The following is a 13138-nucleotide window of genomic DNA, read 5'->3' as shown; positions in this document are numbered from 1 at the left end:
GAAGTGCTGTTCCTGGAGCCACTCTGTCATAGAAAAGCAGTCGCACGGGCATCCATGTGCCTAGAGTCTATGGTGAAGTACTGGGGAAAGCTACAACCAGGTTATTGGCCCTCTGTGCACTCTTCCTGTCCCCTGCTATTAAATGGCCACTCAGTGGTGCCCACTGGGTCCCTTGTCCTTGGAGAGACAATATACCCTCTTCCAAATATACCCTAGGAGGGGGAACATTTTTTCCCAGTGCTACCCAGGGCATCCCCACACTGCACTGTCTGCCATCCACTCCCGGGCCTCTGTCCTCCCTCTCCCTGGAGCACTACCGTCTGCCTGGCTTGACTCTGGCAAGTGGCATAGACTCCTAAAACCTCAGAATTTGAGCTCCACTGTTTGCAAAAATCTTGCCATAGTCAGTTCCTCTCGATTACCCAGTCAGTGGTCCTAGGGAAGTTTTTCTTGTGCAAACCTGTTGTGCTGTTCTCTCTCGCCTTCTTTTCCTGTCCTTTCTCCACGAAAAGGGCTCCCACCCCCTACCTGGCAACATGGCTTTTCTCTCCCCCAGTTCACATCTCTGAACCTTGCAGCCTCCATGTTCTTTCCCTCTAATTGTGCAGACTGTTCTCTTAATCCTCAGATCTATTTCCTAGTTGTTCAAAATGTTTTGATGCCAATCTAGCTGTGTTTGAGGGACAAGGCAAGATCAGCCCCACCCCAAACTACGCCACCATCTTAATTCCTCCTCAAAATTTAATTTCTAAGTACTACTTTCATTCATTAAATTATTCATCAAATATTTAATGAATACCTGCTAGACCCTATTTGAAGTTCTTGGGACACATCTAAATAAAACCAGGTCTTTCTGTCTTTGTGAAGTTTACATTATCAAAGAAAAACAAGTAATAAATATGTAACTATATGCTAAGTAGTTTCAATATGATATTCTTAGTATTATTCAGTCCTATATATTTTCTAAATTCCTTTATGATTTCTTCTTTGGCCTGGGGTCTAGGCATTATGGTCACATAATGTAGCTTAATAATCCTTATTCGTTGATAATTTGAGAAAGCCTGCTTTCTGAGTGAAATTATGGACAGTTAAAAAATTGTTTTATGTTTGAAAAGAATGTATGTTCTTTAATTGTTATTTTATGTGGCCTTTAGATAAAAACTGTTAATTGTATTATTTCAACTTATTTTTATCTGCTTGCCTATACATCATGGATTTGTTTTAAAATCTTCCATGATTTTTGTGCTTTTTCATTTTTTTCCTATAATTGTGATGGTTTTTTATTTCTGCATTAAAGTACATTATCAGATGCTTTCAAGTTCATAAATTTAGTCTTTCCATTGAATCTTTTTTTTTTTCCATTGAATCATTTTCTTAATGATTAGGTTGGACTAACTTTATATCTAGTAATTCTTCTTTCCTGAGATTTCTAAAATTTTGAAAACAGATATTCCAACCTTTTTTTCAGCCTGTTTTGGCTAGTTTATCTTTTTATTTTCTCTGCATCACTAAGTTTTAGTTGTGTCTCATAAATAGTATACATTTATTTATTTTTCTAATGATCTTATGGTTTCTTATCTGGTGAATTTACTCAAATTTATTATGATCACTGGCATTTTTTTTTTCATATATAAGGTGTCTGTGATTTTAAGATACATCACTATTTTATATACATATGTTGAGCCACCATTAGATGCTTAAAAGTTCATAATTTTCTTCCTTTTGAATCATTCTTTTGTGTTTATGTAAGATCTGCTTTATATCTAATACCTAATAGTGCACATTAAACTATGACACAATACCTTTAAAATAGCCTTACATATGGAACTCGTAGAGCACTCAGAGTTGCAGTCCTATCTTAAGGAGCATTTTTTTCAAGTTTACCATCAAGTTTATGTCCCACTTTTCTGTTTTGGGCTGGTTAATTAATTTTTCTGCATGCACAAATCATTGTAAATGACAATTAAATATAACAATACTACCAGGCAATGTACATGACTCAACCAAAGTGAAGACAAATAGACACCTGGGACTAGCTTTGTGACTGGATGGGCAGTGAAGCTGTCAAACTGCTATGTGGTCAGCAGCAACTGTATGATGTCTTCAGTTATTAGGGCTGTTCAAATTTCAGAGGTAATAAAATATGAAAAACTGGTAAAAAATTGATAATATATTTCACTTATCATATTTTATATTTACCCTACCTTTTTTTTAAAGAACCTATTCTTTCCTGATCTTCTATTAGATTTTTAGGTTTTCTTTATTCTTTTTTTCTTTATTGATCTTGAAGTTCTGAAGTTTATTATTTTAGTGGTTACCTGTAAACTCAATACACTCTCTTGATTTAATAAACTGAGAAGCTAATCAGTGTCTCTGCTTTTCTCCTGGATAATACATGGCATTACAACACTATACCTCTAGTCATCATGTTCCTATTTTGTACATTATTTTTGTCCGTGTTTTTAGTGAACCTTATTCTAGATTGATAATTATTTTCTCTCAGCATATGAATATGATATTATTCAGTGTCTTCTTACTGCCTTGTTGCTATTGAAAAGTCTACTGTCACTTCATCTATCTTTTGTATGTAATCTAATCTTTTCTATTGAGTTGTTAGAACTTTGTCTTTAATGTTCTGAAGTTTGACTATGGTGGGCTGGAGTACAGATTTATTATTTATCTTGCTGGGGACTTGTGATTCTTAAATCAGAGGATTCATGACTTTTATCAGTATTTGAAAGTTACCAGATATTATTTATTCAAAAGTACCTGTCCTCTATTCTCTGTGTCCTCTAGTTCTGGAGCTTTTTAGAAAATTGTGTTTCTGTCACATATTACCTTAGTGGTTCATAATCTCTTCTTCATATTTTATATCTCTATATTTCTGTGTGGTAAATTCAAGATTATTTCCTCAGATCTAATCTGTTTCACTGTTCTCTTTGTAGCTCTATCTAATCTACCATTTGGCTATTCATTAGGTTTTAAATATTAATGATTATATATGTATTACATATATTAATATATAGAAAAGTGCATACAACATATAGTTTATCAAGAAAATATATCTAATACCAAGATACTCACAATCCCCATCTGGGTCAAGCATATAAAATATCAACAAACCGTGTTCTAGAAGCTCTGACATCTCTTCCCTACCTTGTAGTAGTAACAACACTGTCTAGACTCTTTATGGTTTTTATTTTACTGTTTTGTTATTTTGTGTGTGTGTGTGTGTGCATCCGTAAGCATATATAATTTGTGGGTTTTTAATTTATATAAATAGAATCATAAATATACATTTTGTTTTATGTGTTTTTTTACTCAACATTATATCTAAGATATATCTATATTACTACTACATCTGTATTCCATTCATTTTTTTCCTACAATGTATTTCATACTATGACTATAATACAATTTGTTACACATTCTACTAAAGATAGATGTGTGTGTAATTTCCAGCATTGGACTATTCCAAATTCAAACTTATTCCCATATTTCCTCTTGGAGTTCTATTTTTTTTCTTTTTAAAATATTTTATTTATTTGTCAGAGAGAGAGTACAAGCAGGGGGAGCGGCAGGCAGAGGGAGAGGGAGAAGCAGGCTCCCCACTGAGCAAGGAACTCAATGTGGGGCTCGATCCGAGGACCCTGGGATCATGACCTGAGCCAAAAGGAGACGCTTGCCCAGCTAAGCCACTTAGGCATCCCTCCTCTTGGAGTTCTAATGTGTTTCTTGTTTTTGGTCCCTGTCTCTTAGATCTCTGGTGTTTTTTGAATTACAACCAATTTGTTCATTTTTTTTTTAAGATTTATTTATTTATTTGACAGAGAGAGAGAGATAGCGAGAGCAGGAACACAAGCAGGGGGAGTGGGAGAGCGAGAAGCAGGCTTCCCGCCGAGCAGGGAGCCCGATGTGGGACTCGAGCCCAGGACCCTGGGATCATGACCTGAGCCGAAGGCAGACGCTTAACGACTGAGCCACCCAGGCGCCCTGTTCATTTTTTCATAGAATGTTTTGCATTGTTTCTTATGCTACTGATACTTTGTGTCTGTTATCATTTCAAGCAGGTATTTGAGCTATATGGAAGGTCTGAATTTCCTGGGGTTTATGCCTTTTGTTTGCTTTCCTTCCTGTTTTGTAGTGTTGGACCATTGACTCCTCTTTAGCCATGCTTTATCTCGTAATCATGTGGGTCCAGTGTGTCTCTTGAAAATTTGTTTCTTTTGCTTCTGCAAGGTATTCTGGGTTATCATTTGGCTTCAAGTCCTTGTACCATACTGTTGTGTAAATTTGAGCCTCAAATTCCTGAAGATGGCTTTGGAGTAACTAATTATCAGGAAAGACTACTTTTCCTTACACTCAGAGTCTAAGCCACAGAAGGTGGGGATTTTTGTTTTTGTTTGTTTGTTTGTTTATGTTAATCACCATACATTACATCATTAGTTTTTGATGTAGTGTTCCATGATTCATTGTTTGCGTATAACACCCAGTGCTCCATGCAGAATGTGCCCTCTTTAATACCCATCACCAGGCTAACCCATCCTACCACCCCCCTCCCCTCTAGAACCCTCAGTTTGTTTTTCAGAGTCCATTGTCTCTCATGGTTCGTCTCCCCCTCCGATTTCCCCCCCTTCATTCTTCCCCTCCTGCTATCTTTTTTTTTAACATATAATGTATTATTTGTTTCAGAGGTACAGATCTGTGATTCAACAGTCTTACACAATTCACAGCGCTCACCATAGCACATACCCTCCCCATTGTCTATCACCCAGCCACCCCATCCTTCCCACCCCGCACCACTCCAGCAACCCTCAGTTTGTTTCCTGAGATTAAGAATTCCTCATATCAGTGAGGTCATATGATACATGTCTTTCTCTGATTGACTTATTTCGCTCAGCCTAACACCCTCCAGTTCCATCCATGTCATTGCAAATGGCAAGATTTCATTCCTTTTGATGGCTGCATAATATTCCATTGTATATATGTACCACCTCTTCTTTATCCATTCATCTGTCAATGGACATCTTGGCTCTTTTCATAGTTTGGCTGTTGTGGGCATTGCTGCTATAAACATTGGGGTGCACGTATGCCTTTGGATCTCTACATTTGTATCTTTGGGGTACATACCCAGTAGTGCAATTGCTGGGTTGTAGGGTAGCTCTATTTTCAACTTTTTGTGGAACCTCCATACTGTTTTCCAGAGTGGCTACACCAGCTTGCATTCCCGCCAACAGTGTAGGAGGGTTCCCCTTTCTCCGCATCCCTTGACTTGTTAATTTTAGCCATTCTGACTGGTGTGAGGTGATATATCATTGAGGTTTTGATTTGGATTTCCCTGATGCCGAGTGATGTTGAGCACTTTTTCATGTGTCTGTTGGCCATTTGGATGTCTTCTTTGGAAAAATGTCTGTTCATGTCTTCTGCCCATTTCTTGATTGGATCATTTGTTCTTTGGGTATTGAGTTTAAGAAGTTTTTATTGATTTTGGATACTAGCCCTTTATCTGATATGTCATTTGCAAATATTTTCTCTCATTCTGTCGGTTGGCTTTTGGTTTTGTTGACTGTTTCCTTTGCTTTGCAAAAGCTTTTTATCTTGATGAAGTCCCAATAGTTCATTTTTGCCCTTGCTTCCCTTGCCTTTGGCGATGTTTCTAGGAAGAAGTTGCTGTGGCTGAGGTCGAAGAGGTTGCTGCCTGTGTTCTCCTTTAGGATTTTGATGGACCCCTGTCTCACATTGAGGTCTTTCAACCCTTTTGAGTCTGTTTTTGTGTGTGGTGTAAGGAAATGGTCCAGTTTCATTCTTCTGCATGTGGCTGTCCAATTCTCCCAACACCATTTGTTGAAGAGACTGTCTTTTTTCCATTGGACATTCTTTCCTGCTTTGTCGAAGATGAGTTGACCATAGAGTTGAGGGTCGATTTCTGGGCTCTCTATTCTGTTCCACTGATCTATGTGTCTGTTTTTGTGCCAGTACCATACTGTCTTGATGATGACAGCTTTGTAATAGAGCTTGAAGTCCGGAGTTGTGATACCACCAGCTTTGCTTTTCTTTTTCAACATTCCTCTGGCTATTCGGGGTCTTTTCTGGTTCCATACAAATTTTAGGATTATTTGCTCCATTTCTTTGAAAAAAGTGGATGGTATTTTGATGGGGATTGCATTGAATGTGTAAGATTGCTCTAGATAGCATTGACATTTTCACAATATTTGTTCTTCCAATCCATGAGCATGGGATGTTTTTCCATTTCTTTGTGTCTTCCTCAATTTCTTTCAGGAGTATTTTATAGTTTTCTGAGTACAGATTCTTTGCCTCTTTGGTTAGATTTATTCCTAGGTATCTTATGGTTTTGGGTGCAATTGTAAATGGGATCGACTCCTTAATTTCTCTTTCTTCTGTCTTGTTTTTGTTTCTCTTTCTGTGTTTGACAGTGGTGAAATCTCTCTCTCTTACTTTCATTCTTTCCCTCTCCTTCCTCACCCTCCTTCCCCTCTTTCCTTTTCTTCCCCTCCCTCATCTCCCCATTTCTCTCTCTTTTTTTTTTAATGTTTCACACTACTGAAGATGTAGCCCTTGGAAAATTTGACTTTATGTGGCCAACTTAACTTCAAATCTCTGCCTGTTGCAGGCCCAAGGACTTGTCTTTTTCCCAGGAGGGCTTTAACACTAATATCCTTGGCTACCCAGAGTAGGCAGCCTCTTTCGGGCCTGCAGCACAGCCTAGAACATTAATGCTCATGTACATTTCCCTCTGGTTTTTCAATTTCTCTTTGTTTTGGGCTTCCTATTTATTTATTTATCTATCTATCTAACCAGATCAACTCTTCATTTATAAGAAAGTTTGATTTATTATATTCATCATCTTGTTTATTTTATAGAAGAAGGTTTTTGGTTTATCTACTGCACTACTTTATTAACATTCTTTATCAGATTCCATCATATTTTAGCTTTTCTAGTTGCCTTCTGTGTAAGTCTTTGGCTGCCAGTGTCAGAAACTCAAAAGTATTTAAACAAAGGGAGGATTTATTAACTCTTATAACTCAGAAGTATAGGGCTTTTCTGACTTCAGGTGTGCGTAGTCTAGAGCTTAAGCAAGGTCAACAGGTCCCTTTCTCTCTTCGTACTTTACCCTTACTTTTTTCAGTGTTGGATTTGATTTTCAGACTTCATTTTCCATTTAGCTGAGGAAAGTAATTTCTAGGATTTGGTATCCTTACAGTTTATGGCCTTTTGTTACATAGCATTTTACTTTCAAATCCTAGGAAATAACTTTTTGCCTAGTTGGGGCATGTTGCTCTTTCTGAACTGGCTACTGTGGCCAATGGGCTCGTATATTCCAATTGGCCAGGTTTGGTCATCTGCTCAACTCTGAGATGTAAGGGCAGGTATACTGTGTTAAGCAGCCCTACTAGATCCACATGGGAAGAAGGCAGTTCGGTTCCTCAAAGGAAAAACCAGACAGAGTTCCCAATGAAGAGAAAAAAGTGCTAGTAGGGCAGATATCTTATATGTGCAATATGCATTTTTTAGCAGCTCATCAGAGCTCTGGTTAGAAATTTAAATGAAGATGTGAGACTGCTATAACTTCAAGACTATCACTGTTTCTGATCATTCTTTTCAACCCTGAATAGATTAATCAGCAGTAACCTACCAAACAAGATCCCTTTCCCTCCTTTATCAAGTTCTAACAGTTTCACTTTCTGAAATCTCTGGAATCTGTTCATTTTTCTTTATCTACCACTGATAGTGTAGTCCAAGCTATAGTCCTCTTTCCTCTGTCTATCAAAATTAAATCCTTAGTGATCGGTCAGTATCTACTCTGGTTCCCCTTCAGTGTTCTCCACACTGTGGTGTAGTGATCTGTTCAGAATGCAAATCTAATTATGTGTTTCCTATCCTCCAACTACACCTCAAGTTTTTAAAACCTTTCATTAGGCAGAAATTATTAACTAGATTTACATCTGGCCCATCATCACTTCTCCAACTATTCTTGCTCAATAATTCCCTTTTATATAGATTAAATTATATATTTGCTTATTACTGTCTACCTCTCCCTTTTACATTTATTATAATTACAGTTTTGCACCTGTGTATGAGTATTTAATGAATGTCCGATTTCTCCATTAGACTATAAAAGCAGATACCATGTCTGTTTTCCATTATCTTTTAATTTCACTAGATAGAATGTGGCTTGGCTTACAGTAGAAAATAAATATTTCATTAATTAACTGATTAATTACTATAAAGAGACCTCCGTGATAATGAGGACAATTTATTTGTTCATCATCCATCTCCAAGAGCTTTCTAGTCAATTGATTTTGGATTTAGGCCCTCAAATATAATCTAACTTAGAAGTTTATGGAGAATATTATATAGCTATCAGATGACAAGTGTGAGATTTTTTTTTTTTTTAAAGATTTTATTTATTTATTTGAGACAGAGAGAATGAGAGAGAGAGAGCACATGAGAGGGGGGAGGGTCAGAGGGAGAAGCAGGCTCCCTGCCGAGCAGGGAGCCCGATGCGGGACTCGATCCCGGGACTCCAGGATCATGACCTGAGCCGAAAGCAGTCGCTTAACCAACTGAGCCACCCAGGCACCCAAGTGTGGGATGTTTTGAGTATCTGTCAACACATAGTTATGTTCATGTGAAATAATGTGAAAGGCTATAAAGTAGTAGGGCTATACTCATTGAAGTCAGCAAGGAGTAGCCCATTGCACTGGTTAAATATCTCTTTTCCCATTAGCACCCAAATAAGTTATTTATGTAGTTGAAACCACCAATTTTTCTTTTGTGCTTTTCTGCTTGCATCTGTTGGGCTTGATGATGTATTTGCTGCTGGGGCCACTTGCTTTTAGACGAGAAGCAGGAAGTTTCTACCAACTTCTACCTCAGGAAGCAAAGACCCCTGCCCAGAGTCAGTACTGCACTAAGTGGACCGGGTTAGGACAGGGCAGTTTCTCCCCAGGCTTCGGCACCACCCTAGTAAAAATAGTCTGCCAGAGGTGGGAAGAAAGGCTTTTCTTACCCCTTCTTCTCTAACAGGACTGGAATCCTTCTTCTATATTCACTCTCTTTAGTTTTTTCTTGCCTTAGATATGGATCATCCATCCCTCCTGCAGTTCCCTTGGGACTACTGTATGGGTGACTGTGGAATGACTTTACATGCATCAAGGTTAAAAGGTCAAAATTACTTGATATAAATACATTTAGTTTCTTTGGAAAGAGCTCTGAGTTCACAGTTTATATCATATCAAGAAACACTGAAGTAATAATTTTTTCAAATGGTTGATAACAGGCTGACATAAAAATTTTTGGAAAACGGTTAAGAAAGTTGTGCGTGAGTTGGCTCGACTGTAAAGTGGAATTAATATATTTTGGTAAATTTATGATTTTTTAAATATCTATCATGTGCAAAAGAGGAAAGCTGATGGAGTTATCTTAGTTATCAATGGAGAAATCTTAGTAGTAGTCATAAGAGGATGGCGTCTGAGAAACATACTGAAAATATACTTGAAGAATTGATCTTGTTCTCCATCTGTTAGGTGCTAATATTTAATCATATTCAACAGTAGTTCTACCTTCCTTCCTTTCATTTTCCATTAAACATCCTACTAACACTTGAAACAGTGCCTTGCAAGTTCTGGCCTCATGATAAATAACTATTGGTTAGTTGAAGGAATGAATGGATGAAGAGTTAAGAGATGAATGACAAGATTCTAGACATTCATAGTACAAATAAATACACACATTATCAAGATTTGAAAACCATAACTTTTTTTTTTTTTTTAAGATTTTATTTATTTATTTGACAGAGAAAGACACAGCGAGAGAGGGAACACAAGCAGGGGGAGTGGGAGAGGGAGAAGCAGACTCCCTGCCGAGCAGTGAGCCCGATGCGGGACTCGATCCAGGGACTCCAGGATCATGACCTGGACCGAAGGCAGTCGCCTAACCAACTGAGCCACCCAGGCGCCCGAAAACCATAACTTTTTAATAATTTAGATAGTATAGATGAAAGGATTGATTTGATCTAAAAATTTGAACAGTGAAATTATCAGAAGTTTGATTACTATATCTAAAATGCAGCGGCACCTGGCTGGCACAGTTGATAAAGCAGGTGACTCTTGATCTCGAGGTTGTGAGTTGAGCCCCATGTTGGCTGTGAAGCCTATTTAAATAATAAATGAATAAAGAAGAAATTTTTAAAAATGCAAATGATAAATAATAAAAGGAAGTTAGATAACTTGAAGTGAGCTTTTTAGGAGATACATATTATTTAATGTAGGAATCATTGATTGCCAGGTTCAGAAAATGATTTTTAAAAGACTTTATTCTCATTCTCTCTTGATTTATTTTAGAGTTTTGCCACACAGAAATTGTTTTGAACTTTCCAGTTAAGATGAATCAGTTTCCAGGGGTGCCTGGGTGGCTCAGTCGTTAAGCGTCTGCCTTCGGCTCAGGTCATGATCCCAGGGTTCCGGGATCAAGCCCCACATCAGGTTCCCTGCTCCACGAGAAGCCTGCTTCTCCCTCTCCCCCTGCCTGCCTGCCACTCCCCCTGCTTATGCTCTCTCTCTCACTATCTCTGTCTCTGTGTCAAATAAAAATAAAATCTTAAAAAAAAAAAAGATGAATCAGTTTCCATTTCTGAACTGTCATAGATTTTAATTTAGTAAAATTGAATCAGTAGATTTTACTATTTATCATATACTAGTTAATGCTACATATCCAGAAAATATTTCCCCCTACATTTGGATCTGTGTGATTAATATCTGTTGCTTTCCATGTTTGAATATTTGAATATGGTTTATGGCAAAGTGTGGGCTATGGTGTCAGATGGACTGAGTTTCAGTCCCCAGTCTGCACTTCTTAGTGAGCAAATTATTCAATTTGTCGAACCTTAGTAGTATCTTGTGTAACATGAAGATGATACCTACCAGAAGAGGTTCTCTGGAGGATGTAATAAGTGAAGATAAGTAAAATGCTTAGCACAGTGTCATAGTAGAAATTCAGTAATTGGGAATGACTATTTCTCTCTTCCACCCTATGTTTGGTTCTGCAGCTTTCCCCGCAAATAAACCGGGTAAAGATGCAAGACATGTAGTAAAAGTGGTAAGTATTACTCTTAAATTTGTATTTCATATATATTTCACTTTTTTTGTTTTCTACTTTATTCCTGGTAGCTTTGTAAAAACAGTTTTTAACTTAGCTTTTAATTTTACTTATCAATAAATGTAGTGTTATAGTATATTTTCACATTACTAAAATATAAAGACTGGAGAACTTTGTTCTTCTGTGTTGACATTTGTCATCTTTATATCCTATCTAGCTGTCTCTCCATTCCTTTCTTCTCTTTCTTCCTCTTTACTCTAAGTGGTAAGGTTCTTTAAGGCAAGGATGAGGTTTTATTTTTGTTTGTATCCCCTATGCCTCATACAATGAATGAAATACAGTCGTTACTTAGTAAAGGTGTCATGTGTGAATGAACCCCATGGTAGTCTGCAGTGTATCTACCCTCATGTCCATGTTGGTAGACATTGAATGTCTGTGTATATACATTTCTCAGTGCTTTTAGTAAGTTTTTTTCCATAAGAAGACTACTTTCATGTGTAAGATTGTGTAGAGATAGCGTTACAGTATAAAAATTTAAACATGAGATTCTCCAAGTTTATTTAGTGCTTTTCTGAGATTGTTTGTGGAAATTTGATGCCTGTGTTTTATAATAAATTATTCAAGCACTGTTTATATACTATGAATGTATACTCATATTTTCACAGTTGAAATATCAAATCTATCTTTAAGATTATTGTTTCCTAATAAAATTAATTATTCTTTTATAGGAATATCAAGAAAATGGCCCATTATTTTCAGAACTTAAATTTTATCAAAGAGCTGCAAAAATAGACTTTAGTAAGTAAATTTAGCAAAGCAGGCTACTTCCATATGCATATATATATATATATATATATGCTAAAGTGAATATTAATATTTTTCTTTTTTCTGGCCTTCTGGAAAATTATCAATTAAAATATTATTGTAATTGATATAATTAACTATTATATAAAAGTAAGATAGATGCTCTGTAAATGTTGATATTATATACATAGTGGGTTATATATTTCGAATCAAAATTGTTTCTGCTACTTTACGTACAATGTCAAGTTGTTGGTCTAAGCTACCAAGAGTTCTCTAAGTATAAAAGATAGTAGAATGAAATAATTTCTTTCATAGGAAACCATTTGGTGTCAAAGGTTGTAAGGAAAAGATATTAAAATGGGCAGTAGATATATAAACAAAAGGAATGGCCATAGAATGGATTAGTGTAAGGTATGTGGAAGTGATTAAACATTAAAATGATTTAGACCATAAGTTAAAAGTGTTAGAAACTTGAATGTTGGGAAATTAACTGGAGCTGGAAATCACATGTAAGAACCCCCAGTTAGAGGAATTGAATGTGAAATGAATGTGAGCAGAGCTGAAGAACAGAAGCATTTTGTAAACACTGCACCATATAGATGGACTAAGTAGAGCTTTCAAGAGGTTAATATGAATAAAAACAATAATAGTCAAGGTCCTCTGCATTATGTTTAAGAAAAAGAATGATGAGACTAGCCTCAATAATTAACTTTGTTTTCCTTAATAAAACCTCCTAAATGGTACGACAATGGTCTTTACAACTGCTTAAACTATGTCAGGGTGACAAATAGAATCCATTAAACTTGATTGTTTATTGTAGAGCTGTCGTACACATTAAGCATATATGGTAGAAAAGGTAAGCTACCTGACGGTTTCAGTGGATTTGATTTTTTTAAAACTAAATTTAATCAAAGCAGTTTCTGTATAACAATTTCATAGTAAGATGATTTTTCTGCCCAATTTCTATTTTTTCAACTACCATGGCTTCAAATTTTTACGTAACGGAAAAGAAAAAGCCATCTCTCTACTGATTCTTTGGTACTTAACATATGTTCTATTTCATTTTATTTTAATTTTTTGAACATATGTTATATTTTAAAATTTAACATATAAGGGAATGAATTTTTTTCATGAATAGAAACACTTGTGTATATGATGCTAATGCATTTTATGACCATGACTACTTTTGTTTTCGTTATAATTGCTTTAATTTAAA

At 36.3% G+C, this 13138-nt stretch overlaps 1 protein-coding gene across 5 annotated transcripts in view; it reads left to right on the top strand.

Moving 5' to 3' along the window:
• The window catches only part of VRK2 (VRK serine/threonine kinase 2), a 114293-nt gene that overhangs the window by 34295 nt on the left and 66860 nt on the right, over positions 1–13138 (top strand). For all 5 annotated transcript variants that reach the window (XM_035001501.1, XM_035001505.1, XM_035001502.1 and 2 more), the window contains exons 3-4: positions 11069–11118; positions 11847–11916. In XM_035001501.1, the coding sequence (XP_034857392.1) occupies positions 11069–11118; positions 11847–11916 (120 nt within the window). The remainder of the gene's footprint in view (positions 1–11068; positions 11119–11846; positions 11917–13138) is intronic.

Source organism: Mirounga leonina, unplaced genomic scaffold, assembly GCF_011800145.1.
Source record: "Mirounga leonina isolate KUSES-001 unplaced genomic scaffold, KU_Mleo_1.0 Mir_125, whole genome shotgun sequence".
In the NCBI taxonomy this organism is placed as follows: domain Eukaryota; kingdom Metazoa; phylum Chordata; class Mammalia; order Carnivora; family Phocidae; genus Mirounga; species Mirounga leonina.
The sequence above is the reverse complement of the archived record's forward strand: the minus strand, read 5'-3'. Positions and strand labels throughout refer to the sequence as shown.